General features: G+C 36.5%; 1 protein-coding gene across 1 annotated transcript in view; it reads left to right on the top strand.

The window, feature by feature from the left end:
• The first annotated feature begins 2,501 nt into the window (after positions 1 to 2,501).
• LOC147384229 (E3 ubiquitin-protein ligase KEG-like) overlaps positions 2,502 to 18,408 on the top strand; it is a 42,239-nt gene continuing 26,332 nt past the window's right edge. Inside the window, 6 exon segments of the mRNA XM_086424930.1 lie at positions 2,502 to 3,378; positions 8,423 to 8,788; positions 9,048 to 9,278; positions 12,967 to 13,092; positions 13,190 to 13,526; positions 13,618 to 13,775. Of these exon segments, the coding sequence (XP_086281056.1) occupies positions 2,699 to 3,378; positions 8,423 to 8,788; positions 9,048 to 9,278; positions 12,967 to 13,092; positions 13,190 to 13,526; positions 13,618 to 13,775 (1,898 nt within the window). The 5' untranslated portion in view covers positions 2,502 to 2,698.

Below are 18,408 nucleotides of genomic sequence, written 5' to 3'. Positions count from 1 at the left end.
AATAGGTCCTAGGCTATAACATGCCTTAAAAAACTTATAATTTTTTTGTTTTGGGCACCAAAATGGGCAAACGACTTCTAAAATGAATGGAATCAATTATATTAGCTCTCTTTTGGTAAGACAAACCTAATGAAATGGACGAAATAGAAAATTGGATTCTGATTTGTCCTTGGACTTGTATTTAGGGTTTATGTTATAACATTCCTTTAAAGACGTGTAAATTTTGTTTTTCTTCCAGTTTTGGGGTCTAAATTGGCAAATGACTTTTAAAATGAACGAAACCAATTTCATTAGTTTAATCTTCGTAAGACATACCTAAAACAACAGAATTGAAAATTGAATTCTGGTTTGTTCTCCAGACTCTAAATTAGGTCTAGGCTATAACATGTCTTTAAAAACTCATAATTTTTCAATTTTGGGATCCAAAACAAGCAAATGATTCATAAAGCACGAAGCCAATTGCATTAGTTCCATTTTGGTAGAAAAAAACCTAATGCAATTGATGGAATTGAAAATCAAATTGTGGTTTGTTCCTAGGACCCAAGTTTAGGTCTAAACTATACACACTTTTAATACTTGGAATTAATTGAATTAGCTCTTTGTTGCTAAGACGAACTTACTCCAACTGTTGGAATTGAAAATAAAGTTTTGTTTGTTCTTAGGACTTGAAATTAGGTTTTAGCTATAACATGCCTTCAGAGGCTTGTAACTTTTTTGATTTTGGGGTCTAAGATAGGCAAACAACTTTTGAAATGACTAAAATCAAGCCAATGACATCTAAAATTAATGGAATTAATTGAATTAGCTCTATGTTATTAAGACGAACTTAATCCAACTATTGGAATTGAAAACTAAGTTTTGTTTATTCTTAGGACTTGAAATTAGGTTTTAGCTGTAACATGCCTTCGAAGGCTTGTAACTTTTTTGATTTTGGAGTCTAAAATAGGCAAACGACTTTTGAAATGAATACAAATCAATTACATTAATTTCGTGTTGGTAAAACAGACCTAGTGCAACTGACAAAATAGAAAATTGGGTTTTGGTTTGTCTTCGAGACCTAGGTTTAGGTCTAGGTTATACATGGGCAAAGGACTTCCTAAATGAACGAAATTAGCTGCATTAGTTCCTTTTGGGTAAAACATACTTAATGCAATTGATTGAATTGAGAATCAGATTTCGATTTGTACTTGAGACATGGGTTTAGGTCTAGGCTATACATGCCTTTAAAACTTGAGAATTTTTAGTTTGTGGGTCCAACACAAGCAAATGACATAAAAAATAAACAAAACCAACTGTATTTGTCTTGGTTTAGTAAGATAGACCTAATGCAAGTGACATACTTGAAAAGCGGGGTTAGATATGTTCTGGGGAACCATGTTTAGTATTATGCTATATTTATGCTTTTAATGATTTTAGAAATGAATGAAAAATCAATTGGATTAGTTCCATTTCGATAAGACAAACTTAATGCAACTAACAAGATTGAAAATGAGTTCCGATTTTATTTCCAAAATTATCTTATGATCAACTATGGGAGACTAAAATCTTCATTTCAAAAATGTGTCGAAAAAATAATTTCAAAAAAGCCAGTCTTAAATCCTTCGTCAAAAGTGCTTTATGTTGCATTGATGTTGTGGTGGGTAATAGGCACAAATGCTACACACCTGGTAATAGAAACACCATTGCTATACACTTTAAAAGAAATATTTTTAGCTGAAAAATTAGGGTCTATATAATAAAAACACACCACTGGAATAAAAACTAGCATTCATAGGTAGATTAGTTTTAAAACTATGATTTCTCAAATCCAATTTTTTCAAACCTTCTCAAATTCATATGAAAACATTACAAAGGATTAGGTGTTTAAAAGAAAATGAGATTTAAGCATTGAATAATACTGAAGTGAACTCAAGATTTGACCTCACATCGCACACCCTGACATGAAAGTGCATGGGAACTATAAATACTTTTCCTCAAGATATGAATGAAAAAGCATCTATGGTTCTTATCCACTTTCACATCAAGTTCTGCAATATGAGATCACTCCAACACAACTCTTAAGCATTTTGATTCCAAAACTTGAATTTACGAGGATTCACTTAATGAATATGATCTTATGGCATACAAATTAAATTGATTTTCCAAATGGGGCAAGACACAAAATTTTCAAAGAACCCTCTCCATTGGATTACATGTGGGCAATAACCCGTCCAACTAATCCATGTTTTCCACAAATGAGGTATGAGTTTGACTCTAGCTTCAATCCCACCAACCTCTCTATGTATTATATTACATAAATACAAATAAAAATTTCAAACTAATCGCGTTGGCCAAGTATTTCAAATAGTATCGACGTATCGTCGCGGTTGTTGAACGAACGAGTCAACGATGTTACCGAATCATAGTGAGATTCCGTTTTGACTCGTCCGAGTTTTACAACCACCAACCAAACAAAACTCTACTGCCGTTTCTTCTACCTCCTCCTCTGCTGCTGAATCAAGAGAGAGAGAGAGAGAGAGAGAGAGAGAGAGGAGAGAGAGGGAGAGAGAGGATCTAGTGTTGTTCAGTTCGCTAGATCGATTGGTTTGTTTGATCGATCAATTTGATTGATCACCGTTGGATTAGTTGACTTTGATTTCTGATAAACCCTCTGAACCAGAAGAGAGAGAGAGAGAGAGAGAGAGTTCTAGAGAGAGAGATGAAGAAGAAAGTCCCTTGTTGTTCAGTTTGTCAAACGAGATACAACGAAGAAGAAAGAGTTCCACTTTTACTCGAATGTGGCCATTCGTTCTGCAAAGAATGTCTCTCTAAAATGTTCTCTTCTTCCCCCAAAACCACTCTTTCTTGCCCTAAATGTCGTCATCTCTCTCTAATTGGTAATTCCGTACAATCTCTCCGCAAGAATTTCGCCATTCTCTCACTCCTCAACACCACAACCGCCTTCGATTCCGATTTCACCGAAAACGAAGACGAAGATGAAGAGGATGATGAAGCCAAAGACAAGTTCGGCTGCTGTGGCAGCGGCAGCGGCTCGGTTGTTGGGCTGGCGGCGCAACATGAGTTGAGGCTTGTGAAGAGGATTGGAGAAGGGAGGAAAGTTGGGGATGAAATGTGGTCTGGTGTGTTATCAGGTGGCACATGTCGGCATTCGGTGGCGGTGAAGAGAGTGAAAGTTGGGGATGAGATGGATTTGGTTAAGGTTTTGAGTGATCTTGAGAATCTTCGAAGGGCATCTTTGTGGTGTAGGAATGTGTGTATGGTTCATGGTGCTACGAGGACGGATGGATATTTATGTCTTGTAATGGATAAGTATTATGGTTCGATTCAGTCCGAGATGCAACGGAATGAAGGGCGCCTCACCCTGGAGCAGATCCTTAGGTATTTCTCTTCTCTCTCTATCGATTTTTGTTTTGCTTTGTTTTTTGATAAGTATATGAGTTTAGTAGATCAGAGCAAGGTAGTAAATTTCGGTTTCAATGTCTATTTTGGTCATCTTGGAAATGGAAATATTTTGACCAATGTGGCAATCAATACAATTTTCAAGGAAATGATGGAAATATTATGAAATGATAGAAATGTTAATGAAGTTTCATTGAAAGTTTAGAAAATAATAAAACATAAATGAAAACACACGACGGATGTTGTTGCCGAGATGCCCAATGATGTGAAGCCTGCACATGGATATAAAGGAAAGAACATAAAGGCATTGAAGCCTACAGACCCTTCTAGTAATGAAGCCAACATCTTGTCTAGAATGGTTTCTCAGCCCTCCTCTTCCTCCATTACTAGAACTGGGTGAGTTCCCGGGGAAACCAACATCTTTTTGAACTTTTTCTCCCTTTTCTGAGTTGACATACCGAAAAACTTGTTGAACCTATGCTAGGTGTGAAGGGAGGTTAGACATGATCCAATGTTGCAATATAGAGAGAGAGAGAGCAGTGATTCATAATGGTGTCCTGTACCTAGAGTGACCAACGGTGTCCACGTGGCACATATTTATTGGAGAGCAAAAACATCGAGCTGCGTTCAACTAAAAAACGGCTTGATTAGGAGCCTGATGTGTTTCAAGCTCCAACCAAACACATGCCACATAGTCACCGTACCTATTGTATAGGACCGAGACATGGTATGTGATCTTGAGTCATAACTCTTTTGAGTTGTGAAGGAGAAGGATTCTTTTGCCACATCAGCTTAGTGTAAGAAAGTTTAGAACAACTCTTTTGATTACTAACTTAGGTATTTTAATTTTAAAAGGGCATTTTCGGTATTTTATTTATAATAATTGGATGGAAGTTTTAAAAGGTCTTTCAAAGAACACCATTGAGAAATAGGGTCTCGAATGGTCCATATTTTATAAGGGAAGACCTGTTGGTCCACGTTTTCATAAATTTGGTTTTAAAAGTCATTTTTTCCAAAAAAATATATAATAAATAATCATATGAATTATAGAAATGAAGATTAATAAAATTTTGCTACACATTGGCATGAGTATCTAAAAGACTGACACCTTGAACAACAATATGCTTATTGGAAATAAGAAAAATAATATCCCATGACTACAAATACTTTAATATGTATCACTTTCTAAACGAATAATTATTATGTACTAATATCACATTTTTATAATCTACATTCTCACTTTATCATATGTATTGTTTTGTTTTTAAAATATCTATATAATAAAACACAATTGTAGGACCCACTTTGCTACAGTTTTGTGGGGTCCACCCTACTCACTTTATTGCCTTTCTTTTTCATCTGTTCAACTTTGCTGTCTTTCCTCTCTTCCTCTTTTTTTTTTTCAATAATATCCCTTCAATTTTATTATCTTTCCTCTTTTACTACTTTTTCAATAATACCACTCTAACTTTACTATCTTTCCTCTTTTACCCCTTTAACTCACTTTATTGTCTTTCCTCATCTCTCCCTTTCTTAATAATCCCTCTCCTACTTTATTATTTTTCTTCTTTTACCCCCTTAACCTAAAAGATTTTTAGTACTACCCCTACGACTTTATTATTTTTCTGTTTTTACCTCCCTTAACCTTAAAGAGGATGCCCGTGCCGTAGACACAAGTGTACTCTAGTAGATGAATATATTACTTGTTTATATATATATATATATATATATATATATATATATATATATATATATATATATATAACACTAATTAGAACATAAACGATTGCATGTGTTTGCTATATGAATATTTCGATGAAGTGTAAATTTTGATCAAAATATTTCCACTGAAATCTTACATTTTTATACGTAACATTTGATGTATAGTCAAAATTTACTATTCACCGAAATATTTCGCAAGTATTGATTTTTATCGAAATATATACATAAAGAAATTGTTAGTTAAATTTTGAGTTGGACCTTTTGAAAATGGAAAGATTTCGGCATATTTCGTGGAAATATGTCTAGTACTATGGATCAGAGAAAAGGTCAATCGATTTGCTTACAATAGAAAAAATATTGCCTTTAAAATGCAATAACTTTACTTTTCTTATTGATATTATTTATTTCAAATTATTCCATCATAAAAAAAGATAGAGTTGCCTGGTGAAATAGGATTGACGTTGCGAAGCCCAATACTTTGATATATTATGATGATTCCATAATTAGATATAGTGTGTCAGGCTCAAATTAGCATATTTTGCATTTATCCCAGTACTTTTCCTCAATTAAGCTTTCGCAAAACAAAGGCCAGAACAAGTATAAAAAATGTGTTGTTTGCTCTATTAGTATATTTTCCTATAGAAACTTTAACCTCTTTGGAGAACACTTGGTTGCAATTTTTTTTGCTTTGCTAGTACTAGCATATTTGAGAATTTTTAATTTTTTTTATAGGCCAAAAGAATTTATTGATAAGCAAAAACAATAGGAATTAAAAAGAAAAAAGAAAAAGAGACAGCAAAATGCAAGGGAGCAAAAAAACTACGATGGGAGGAAGGATGGAAGGTTTTGGGTCGGCCAAAATGATTAATTTTTCAAGGAGAATTTGTTTTTTCTTTGGTGATGGAGTGTAGAGGTCAAGATCACAGGCATTGGGACGTTGGGTTTCGTAGAGCTCTCAATGACTGGGAAATTCCGGATGCAGCTTCCTTGATTCATCAGATTTTTGGAGTGGAGTTTAGTGCATGGAGGGAGGATGGAAGGTTTTGGATTGGCAGAAATTCAGGGCTTTTTACAGTAAGGAACTTTTACCATCAATTAAACTTGACAGCTCAGTCCACCTCGTTTCCTCATGTGGCAGTTTGGGGTTCGAGGGTTCCTTCTTGAATATCATTCTTTGTGTGGGCTGCCTGTGGGAGAATCTTGACTGCGGATCAGTTGAGAAGGCATGAAGTTGGTGGCCCAATCATTTGTTGTATGTGTAGGAGAGCTGAAGAATCAGTGGATCACTTGTTATTCCACTGTGGTATCGCGACATTTTTTTTTCTTTTCAAGGTGGAAGGCTGCATATCCTCTTCTGTTAGAGAGGTTTGGGAATCTTGGTCTTTTCCTTCACTAAGTTCAAATGGATTTTGTGGAGTGTCTTACCTTTTGCAATAGTTTGGGGAATTTTGAAGTAGAGAAATGGAAGAATTTTCGAGGATAAAGAGGGTTCGACGGAGGACATTATTACCTCTACATTGTATATGCTCTTTTTCTGGTGCAAAGTTTTTAAAGAACTTAGAGGGATTTTCTTTGAGATCGATCAAATTTTTTTTTTTCTTTTGAGGATTTTATGTTTAGAGGGGATAGAGTTTGTACTTTGGAGGGGGACAATTAGCTTTTAGCTTTGAGGTTCCCATTCTCTTTCATGTAAATACTTTTTCTGGCTATCTCAACTAGTGCTTTTAGTACTATTTCTATCACTTAGCCAAAAAAAAAAAAAAAAAAAAAAAACAAACTACTATGTCCTCATGAATCTAAAATGAGGTCCCTCTTGAAAACAAAATCCTCGAAAAAAGCTCCTCTAAACTCCTTGCAGTTCTTGGCCTAGAAGAACATCAACCCCAAAATAGATGTAAGAACCTTGTGTTTAGAATGCTCCTTCCCTTCAAAGTCCCCGTTATTCTGTTCTAGCCAAATACCCCAACAAACGGCAAAGAGGTTAAATACCAAAGGATAAACTTTTTTAATGATGGAAATTTAACATTCCAACTTTGAAATAAATCCAACACAAAAGAAGGGAAGCAATACAATAGACGGAATAAAGAAAGGAAATGAGCCCAAACATCGTGAGAATAAGAGCAATGAATAAGAAGGTGGTTAGCCGATTCCCCACATGACTTACACATAAAGCAATAATTGACCGAAAATATCCCCCTTTCCATAATTGTATCAAGGGTAGGGATTTTCCCAAGTGAGGCTGTCCAGATGATAAATATTTTGGAAGGAATTTTTTCCTCCCAAATGGCCGAGATTGGGAAAGAATTTTGACTCGAAGGCATCATTGATTTGTAGAAAGAATTCACCAAGAACATTTTATCTTTGCTAGCTGCTGAACCAATGACTTACTCCAAATAGTTAATCTGAATTTGAGATATACAATCAATTAGGCTAGAGACCTCTTGAATTTCCCAATCATTAAATTGAGAATTCTTAAATGGCTAATTGTAAATAAGTTCAAGCTTCAGATTTTGGTATTGAGGGGCTATTTTTGAATTCTTCTTTTTCTAGATTATATCACCTCACCTCCATATCCCTTCAAAAATGATTAACTCCCCTATCTCATGTATGCAGTGTGTCCAACTTTAACATAAGCTAGATAGGCTTTGGTTCTTGGAAATTGCAATATAATTTAGATATGCAAAGTTTGTTAAAATTTTCTCTTTTTATCTTGGCATCATTTTCAAATGCTTTGTTTTATGTTTTTTTTTTAAAAAAGAAAAAAATCTTATGCTTCTTATACGATATATTGGTTTTTGTTAGTCTACGAACATTTTTCGATCTTTCTTAACTCTTACTTTTTATTATCTAGGTTGCTACGAATTGCTCTATGTAGTTTGTTTATTTTTGTACATTTAGTGGAGATTATTTTATTTAATTGAATATAAGATATAAGGTATATTAATTAGAAAAAAGTAAGATATAATATATTATCAAAAGAGAAGAAAGGAGTTCGAATAATTGGATCCAGGATTGTCTTATTCTTTCTGCTAGCAAGTTTTGTTATTAATTGGTTTTTGGAGGAAAATGTGGAACTGCTTATTTTGCAGCAAATATTGGTCACAAGCCCCTTGTGAAGTCTAGGTTTTTTTCTTTTTCTTTTTCTTCTGTACTTTTTACATTCTATTGCCAGTTTATGTATATGTTCATTGACCGTCCTTACTACTTTGAAGAGAATATCATTTGTTTATTCATTAAAATCTTGTGAATTCCAAAGTTACACGTGGTATGAGTACTATCTCATTATGACTTCCCATCGTAGGTATGGGGCAGACATTGCCCGCGGATTGGCTGAGCTCCATGCAGCGGGTGTTGTATGTATGAATCTTAAGCCATCCAATCTTCTTTTAGACGCTAGTGGTCGGGCAGTGGTTTCTGATTATGGTCTTCCAGCGATTCTAAAGAAACCTTCATGCCGAAAAGCTCAATCAGCTCCAGAGGATGACTCTTCAAGAGTTCATTCATGCATGGATTGTACCCTTCTGAGTCCACATTACACAGCTCCCGAGGCATGGGAACCATTAAAGAAGTCATTGAGGTTCTGGGATGACGCAATTGGCATATCTGCAGAATCAGATGCCTGGAGTTTTGGCTGTACCCTCGTGGAAATGTGCACGGGTTCTGTTCCGTATGTGATGTAACCTTGTTCTTGTATTTTCTGGTAGCTTGACAATGCAGTCTGCCAGTAAGAATTACAGAAACACTTTCCTGACTAACTTTGTAAGTAAAAAGGCCTTACTAAGGCTCATCCATCGTCAAAACAAACCACGAGCTTTTTTTACGAATCTCGAGGTTTGTTTTGATGGTGGATGAGCTTCAGTGAGGCATTTTTTCCTTACTAAGTTAGTAAGGCTTGTCGGACTCTAAAAATTATGGTCTTCATGCAGATGGGCTGGTTTAAATTCAGAGGAAATCTATCAAGCTGTTGTCAAGGCTCGGAAACAGCCACCACAGTATGCAAGTGTAGTAGGTGTTGGGATTCCTATGGAATTATGGAAGATGATTGGTGATTGTCTTCAGTTCAAGCCATCAAAGAGACCAACTTTCCATACAATGCTCACAATATTTCTTCGCCATTTAAAAGAGATACCTCGGAGTCCTCCTGCAAGCCCTGATAAGTACGAAATTTCTTCCCTATGTTTTTCCTTGAAAGTTATGTCAGGTTCTATAGAACACTGTTTCGTCGGTCATTGCTTAGTTCTTACACTACTTGCTCCATTGACCTCATTTTTTTATTTTTGGACAACTTTATACACAACTTTGTTTGTGGTAATTTCATATATCTTTCTTGAATCTATCTGATAGGTTTGTGACACTGTCATCCACATGAAGACATTTTGTTTTTTGATAGGCAAAGAAGAAATTTTATTAGAAAACACGGAGGCCATCTAAAGGGGAATATAAGAAAACAAAGCAACACTCAAGCTCTACAAATAATATGCCATCTATACGAAAAATCCTCAAAGAATAACCCTCTAAACATTTTTGAAAGTTTGCTCCAAGAGAAGAGCAACCCCAAAATTGACAACACCACCGTCTACATAGTGTGCTCCTTCCCCTAAAAAAACTCTACTGTTCCATTTGATACAGATTCCCCAACAAATAGCAAAAGGAATTAAGCACCAGAGGCTTCTTTCTTTCAAGTTTAAACCCAAAATCTTCCAACTTTTCAACACCCCCATTGAAGAGTTGTTCCATTCTTTTTATATGAGTAAAATGCTATAATATTATACAATTTTGACAAGCGATTGGCAGAAGAATTCCCTGTCAACAGAGCATTTCTATTTTTACCACATCTTGCCAGAAAATTCTCTTTAATAATTTGCAGAGCAGAACTATGTAGTGGTTCATCCTTGTACCAGTTTTGTTATACATTTAATTACATTTGTCTCCACCTCTAGGAGTATTTCTAAGTTCTCTGGTTCACTCTCTTGTGTTTCCCTAGCCACTTTCTTAAGAGGCTTACGACTACGAGGTACCTCTATAGATCTTTTAGCCTTGAAGGACTGCCAAGTTTCTGCTTCATGTTTTTCCTACTTACCCTTTAATTTAGAATAATATTCTCCCAACGACTTGACCCCTTTTTGAACATTAAAAAGTTCTTGATATAACTGATAAAATATGGCTAATATTTTTATTTGAAGAGTACATATCCTTTCATGTGTTACATATTTCTTTCGAAGTGTCCAAAAAATATTAATTAATGCTAATGGAGGACTCCATACTGTTCCACAATCATGTCATAATTTGGTCATCATCATGTACCCAAGCCCTGTATGTCACGTAGTCTTCTCTTATTTTTCCCACAGTAAGAAACGTGTCGAGCAGTTAAGAAAACTTTGATAGCGTTTGCTCATTGGAGGTAATTTGAACCATAAAGTTATATTGGAAATTCAATCAAGACCTGAATCAGTATGGGACAAAACTCCAGTCTTGGTTTCCATTATGATGGAGAATAAAGTTAAGAAATACGAAGAAAAGGTTCTGGACGATCTGGAATATTAAATAGAAAGTCATTTACACCAAATGATCAGATCCAACATCTGTTAGAGAACTTCCAACATCGTATGATTTTATTTTCTTTCAGTTTCCAACCATACATGACCAACAACTATGAGACAAGATTCTGTCAACCACTTCTTTAATGTCCAACATTTATGATTGAAATACTACGAGGAAACACATACAATCACTTTTATGATGTCTTTAACATCACACATAACTATCTTACTTGATTCCAGCAACTAAACCATTAAAATTCATGAGAAAAACGTCATACCTTATTTGTTTTTCTGACTTAAAGAGGGATATCTCACCACCTTTCCACAAAGAAGTAGAATGGGATCGAAATCCCTCAAATAAAGAAGAAAAATAAATCTGGATCCCCCTCCTGAGGGAGGGGCCAATCCCAAAAATCCCAGGATTGACCTGGAGCTGCCTCGGCAGCAACCGAAGGCCGACTCCAACAAGTCTGAGCAATAAATTCAGTGGGCTGGATCCAAACTCTTGCTGCAAAACCCGGAGTTTCCCATGGAAATGTTAGTCCAAGTTGCCATAGACATTGTGGATTTGGAAAAGGACATCACAAGGAGTGTGATTCTTGTCCCAATTTTATGGTAAAGGTTACCACCTTAACCTTGGGAACGTGATGATATCTTTGATTTGAGGCAGGAGTGAACTTAGGGATATGGGTAGGGGAGGATAATCCGGCCTTTGATTGGGACTGTTGCCCTTTCTGCCCCCATAATCATAAGGAACTCGAGCTCAATTACAGCCCGACACCGCTTTCTACCTCCTTGACTCCTTTATCATGAAAATTTATAATTTCTCATTCCCCGATTCTCTGCTAAGTGTATTCAGACAATCTAGTCTTTTGCTATGGGTTTTTCATAAGAAATCATTGGCCCAGTGGAGAGTCGTGAACTTCTAGCCACTAACCCACCTTCTTTTAAACTTACGAGAAAATTACTAACTATTTCTGAGTGCTCCTACTTTCCGAAACCGCATGCCATAATGGATTCCCTACCTGCTGATGAAGAAGCAGTACACTTGATAACCACGAGCAACAAGACGAGCTTTGTACTGAGCAATACTACCATCAGAGTTATGCTTAACAGTAAAGACCCAGCGACAACCCACTGTTTTCTTCCCAGGGGGAAGAGAGACCATATCCCATGTCTGATTACTTTGCAAGGCAGCCATTTCGTCTATCATAGCAGTTTTCCATGCAGGATCAGCAAGAGCAGCAGAAACCGTGCGTGGGATAGTCACAGAGTCAACAGCAGAAAGAAATGCCCGATAAGGGGAAGAAACAGCCTGGTAAGAAACATACCTAGCAAGCGGGTAAGGAGTAACACACTTACGAACTCCCTTACGAAGAGCAATAGGCAACTCAAGAGCAGAAGTCTCAGTAGGACTAATAGTATCAGTAGGAATAAGAGAAGCAGTGGGTGCGTCAATAGACAGTTGGATATTGACATGGAAAGATAAAAAATGGAATGTAAAGGAGAAAAGAAGGAAAAAAAAAAACCTAAAACAAATCGAGTATTAATGTTTGATATCATATTTGAATATTCAATGTGGATTAGGGTTTTTATGACGAATGAAGAAAGGAGGAAAAAGAGAGAGAGAACCAAGATAAGACTTCCCCCCTCCTCCTCTCGCTTTTTTAATGTCCAACACTTATACAATTGAAATACCACAAGGAAACACATGCACACTGACCTTTATGATGTCTTTAACATCACATGTATCTTTACTTAATGTCCATCAACTAAGCCATTAAAAATAAAGAGAAACATTTCATACCCCTATCTGTTTCTTAACAAAAAGAGGGATGTCACACCACTTTGCCACAGAAAACAGGGTGGGATCAAAATCCCATAATTCAAGAAGAAAAATATCAAACCATAGAAGACAATGGGGTATTGAAGTGGAAAGATATAAAGGAAAAAAGAAGAAAGAAAACTGTAAAAAAGTCAAATATTATTGCTCTGATACCATATTCGATGTGATTAGGTTTTGTGTGACTAATGAAGAAAGGAAGAAAAAGAGAGAGGAGAACCAAGAGGAGACTCTCCTTGTGTTCTCTCTCTCTCCCCCCTTTAACTCATACTTGTATGAAGAATTAAATAATTACAGTCATGTCCCTTTTAAGTGAATATTCCAAAAATTAGAAATATACACTTGGTTGAAGAAATGAATGTAAGCACATATACTATTACTATCAACTTTCTTAAAGGTTCTTTTTTTTTTGTTCTGTCGATGACTGAAGTAGACTTGTCTTATTTTATTTGTGAAATGCAGCTTCGTTACCAAGGATCCTGGGGCAAATTCCATGCAACCGCCCATTACATCTCCCTCAGATGTTTTTCAAGCTAACCCAAACCTTCTTCATCGACTTGTATCTGATGGGGATCTGGATGGAGTTAGGTAGGTTCAGTTTCGTACTCATTGCACTTGTATTAGATATAGATCCAAAAAGTCTTTAATTCTGTATCTAACCTTCCCATTTCTTTTGTATACATAGAGATCTACTTGCAAGAGCTGCATCAGGATACAATAGCAGTTTGATTGGTTCTCTATTAAAAGCACAAAATGCCGACGGGCAAACTGCATTGCACATGGCTTGCAGACGTGGTTGCGTCCGAATGGTTGAAGCTATTTTGGCGTACAAAGAGGCAGATGTGGATATTCTGGACAATGAAGGAGACCCTCCTATTGTGTTATCTTTAGCGGCCGGATCCCCAGAATGTGTTCGTGCTCTCATCAGAAGATCTGCTGATGTTAGATCTAGGTTAAGGGAAGGCTTTGGTCCAACTGTTGCTCATGTTTGTGCTTATCATGGTCAACCAGATTGCATGCGTGTAAGTTGTCATTTGATAATGTTATTTGCTTTGTTCGACTTTGTTGGTTATGCCTTTTGAAATTCCTCAAATCTGTTTTTAATTATCACAGGAGTTATTATTGGCAGGAGCTGATCCAAGTGCATTGGATGATGAAGGTGAAACTGTACTCCACAGAGCTATTGCCAAGAAATACACAGATTGTGCTATTGTTTTATTGGAAAATGGAGGCAGCAGTTCAATGGGTGTTCTGAATTCGAAAAATTTAACGTAAGAACTAATGCTCTCTGTTGTGCACTTTATTGCTTTTCTGAAGAACTCGAAAGAATGATCTATAAGTTATAGCTTGCTTGTCTGCTTCTTATACTCTATTGAAGGTTGTCACCCTTGCTTGCATGCTTGAATACGATATTTAAGGTTATACTTGCCTGAATTCAGTCTTCTTTCTTACAAGTATTCCTTGCTTGAGGGCATTCTTTCTATTCCTTATTACTTCATAGGAACTCTCATTAAGCTGGTATTGTTTATTAACATGATAAATATGTACTGGAGAATGACTGCTATAATTAAGTGCTAGCATGAACTAGATTATTTTCTGTAAAACTTGTTTAGCTTCGTCAGGGATTTGTCTTGGTATAACACAGAGACAAGGTGTCTGAGTAACAGCATGCCAAACCCTGACATGCTTACATGTTTCTGCATGTATGATAAAGTAAAAAACATATAATATACGTAAATACTACCTCGTAAAAAGCATAATTGTAGGCACTGCTTGTTTGCATCGCAAACCACTGTAAACGCAAAATTTTGTGGTTACAGAGTTTTACGTTTATTGGATTTTACGTAATTTTGCAATTAGAGTGCTTGGTTGTGTCCAATGCAGAATTTTGTGCTTGCTTGGTTATTTTGGAAACACACAAAAAATGCAATTTATGTTTTCTTTGAAAAACCCTATTTTCTTATAAGATCTAATTTAAAATTTAAAGAAATTGACATTTGGCTTCATCATTTTTAAACAAATTGAAAAACTACAAACCAATATTCATTTCCACAAGGGATTAACATTTGAAAGATGATTACCCATTGAAAAAGCATTTGGAAGATCTTCCAATTTGAACAAACCAAAAAGCTAAATTAATAAATAAAATAAATCTCAAACCTACCATTTTCATTAGTAGAAACCAAATACAAACAGACTTTTAACATGAGCAAATGAGCTTATATTTAACATAATCCATACTAGCGGGGTTGATATGTAATGTGTCAACTAACTAAGCTTTTTTTTTGTGACTAAGCAAGCAAGGGATTATTGGTTAATGGGAATTTGAACCTTAGGTCATGGGATCAACTCTTCTCAAGCCTTACCACTTAGCTAAGTGGCACCTTCATTGTCAATTAACTAAGCTATTCATATACATTGAATCATGCCATCTGGGGTTAGTTGAGATGGTAAGGGCGATTGGGTATGCTCCCAGGTCATACCTTTGAATCTCCATAGGCCCCTCAACTTAAAAAGTAGCTATATTTAACTGCTAACACATGCTAGGGTGGTTGATATGTGCGACCCGCCAAAGCAAAATAAAAATATAGGGTGAATTACTATTTCGTGAGCTGAAAATGAGTTATTTATGATTTCAGCCACTTTTCATTTTAATTACCAAAATGTGAACAATCATGTTGGGGAAGGATAGAGAGAGAGAGAGAGAGAGAGAGAGAGAGAGAGAGAGAGAGAGAGAGAGAGAGAGAGAGAGAGAGAGTTTTGTGGAGGTTTTTGCTCCACAAAATTTTACGGTGTTTTTGGATGATTTTTTTATGAAATGTCACGGTTATTTACGGTGGGGCCCACAAAAATGTTTACATCCAAACAATCACATTCGGCATATCATTGTAAAAGTTTCTGTTTGCTTCTTTTTGTGGGGCAAACAAGTAAGGCTGTAGTTGCAAATATTTGTACTTGATATGGGTAGGCATGCCTATCAAGTACAAATATTTGTACTTGGTCATTCATATGGATCCATCTAAGAAAACACGAATAGCAAAGGGTTGTTTTCGGTGAGAGACATCTACAACGACCTAAATAGGATTGGGGACCCAACCTTCCCACATGTGGCCACGTGGGCCCAAGAGTGCCTTCTAAGGTGGGTTTCTTTGTGTGGACAGCAGTGAAGGAGAGGATTTTAACGGTCTATCAGTTAAGAAAAAGAGGGTTTTGTGGCCCGAACTGTTGTTGCATGTGTTTGTCAGATGAGGAATTGGTAAATCACCTTGCTTTTTTTGCATTGCCCCTTGGTAAAAGAGGTGTGGGCACACTTCTCTACGTTCGGAGTGGAATCTTGTGTGCCGGGCACTGTGGGAGAAGTTTTTGGAGCATGGATTCAGTTGGGTAATGGGTGTTCTTCTAAAAGGTTGATGTGGAGCTTAACTCCCTTTGTGATTACATGGGGTGTTTGGAAGGAAAGAAATGCTAGAATCTTTGAAGGAAAGTAGAAGTCTTCTCAAGAGTTATGAATGTCGATCCTTGGGCTTTTTTAGTTTGGTGCAAGATCTTTAAGGAGTTCAAAGGGGTGTTCTTCGAGGACTTTTTTGTTCTTTGAAACTTTATTTGTACTCTGTCAGAGGCCTAGGTTGGTGTTTGGTGTTCTTTTTTTTCCTTTGCTTCTTTTTTCTTATGTTTTTCTTTTGGTGTTGGTCAGCTTGTCCTCCCCACTTTATTTGCTGTTTTTCCTGCTATTAATCAAAAAAAAAAAAAAAAAAAAAAACCAAGTTACCAGACCTAACCTCACTATTTGCCCTATAGTAGTGGGAAACTCAGGATTTGGTTATTCAGCCTCAGCTCATGCCATAGCCATCACCATCACCATCACCATCCTACTTGCCTGACAACATCATCGCCACCTCGGCAGAAGCAAACGGGATATGTTTAGAGCTGTTTTCATCCTTCATTGACGAACTAGCCAGCGACCCATGTGCACATCAGGTATATGGGAAACCCCTCTGTTTCCACACCTTTCGTGACTGCTATGGTCTACTGTGATTTGCTGAGTTGCAAGACCATACATAACCCATGGTAGTGAGGTTGAGGCACACCTTACTGTGCTCAAGACAAACTCAACTACACCTCTGTGGCTGCCCCTTTCCATTAAATGATTGAAGCGGTACCTGATCTTCAAGACGCATAGACCCACCTCTCTGTTGTTGCTTGAAATCTCATGGTTATAGTTGAAGTTTCTTGAAGCCAAACATTATTTTCTTGTACTGAATTGCAACACCCTAACCATCATGTAGCATTGACTCATCATGTCCAAGATGTCATCAATTTGAGACCTGCACCAAGCTGTAAATCAAGATGTTTTAAGTGGGCTGCAACAGGGTTGCCATGCTTCATCATACTGCACACCTCAGTTGTCTTTTGTTAGGCCCACTAGCATTCTAATCATTCCGATTTGCATTACCAGTGCAAACATTGCAACTTGATGAAGTTTGGTTTCTTTTGGGTTTAGTTGTTGCAATGAGATGAAGTCTCAATGATTTTTCAACCATGCTGCCATATTAGGATTTTGTGACTGGATCAGCTGCAGCTTTGCAGTTCCCCAACCTGAGTTTGAGCTGTGAAATCACATGTTGACCCTGTTTATGGTTCACCCTTTCCATCACTGCTGCCAATGTGTGAGGCTCTATTTGAATCAAGTCATTACTTGTAAATGGCTCTATTGAGTCATATTGAAAAGAGATTCAAGGAGCTCTTATTGGATGACAAAGATATCATCATCATCAAAGTCTTGTCCAAAAAAAATTGAGTTGGTTGAATGAATTTTTTTTGTCTCCATTCAATTCTGTTGAAGGATCTTGACTGCTGTCTCTCCTTTGTCCAGGCTCGGAGGTAGAGATGGCTGTAGAAAAAGGTCTACCTTCCAATAAACCAGGGAGGTATGTGGATCAAGTTTCGTAAAAAGATAAATGTAGCTTTCTTGGGGAAAGAACTGCGCATACGAGTAGAAAAGGGTTATCCTTCGGAGAAAAATTGCTTACTTCAAATTTGGGTCTTTTGATAACGCTTGGTTCTCTTTTATCCCTAGAGGTTCCTATGGATGTGGATCGAAAAACATTTTTCTAACCTTTGCAACTCCATTCATGCTAGTATTCGTCTCTCCATGTTTAGGGTGAGCTATGGGATTTTTTCAAATATACTTTGTGTAACGGTTCTCTATTATGCCTCAATTTTCCTTTCTATTGGTGCTCTTTTGAGGATAAAAATGCATCAGTTGATCAATTGTTATTTAGGGATCAAGATGTAACATCTAGGAAAATGAGCATTAGAAGGAAGGAACCTCTTTGATTAGGAGATTGACATCATTGTTGCTTTACTAGGGAGGCTCAATTCGTCTTCTCTAAATTCGACCTGAGAGGATGTAAATGAAACCCGAATGATTGAAGTTTATAAGAATGACCATGCAATATAAACTTAGATTGATTAAAGGATATATTGGTAGGATGTGTAGTGACAAGGCGCCTGGGCCTGATGGTTTTACAATGGGTTTTTATAAGTTATGTTGGGAGGTGAGCAAGAAGGACTTGTTGTTGGCCTTTAGAGATTTCTTTGAGGAAGGTTTTTTGAATTTTGGCTCGAATGCAGCGTTTATAGCGTAGCAGAAGCGTGTGAATCAATAGATTTGATAGGAATTAAAATAAACAAGTCATCACTTGAAGAAGATAAATCAAAGAACTAAAAAGTAACTAAGAGATAAAAGAGAATTGTATTGATATGTTTTGGAATTCATTGAATTTTGTTTTTGGAGCTCCTTATATAGATAATCTATCATAACAACTTACAAATCTTCTAAAATTCTAAAACGTAACTTTCTAATCTATTTATAATATAATACTAACTTTATAAAGTTACTAT

The sequence above is a fragment of the Akebia trifoliata genome, chromosome 15 (genome assembly GCF_017979445.1).
Source record: "Akebia trifoliata isolate Shusen 1 chromosome 15, ASM1797944v1, whole genome shotgun sequence".
NCBI classification, from domain to species: domain Eukaryota; kingdom Viridiplantae; phylum Streptophyta; class Magnoliopsida; order Ranunculales; family Lardizabalaceae; genus Akebia; species Akebia trifoliata.
This window is presented reverse-complemented; position numbering and strand designations above follow the sequence as displayed.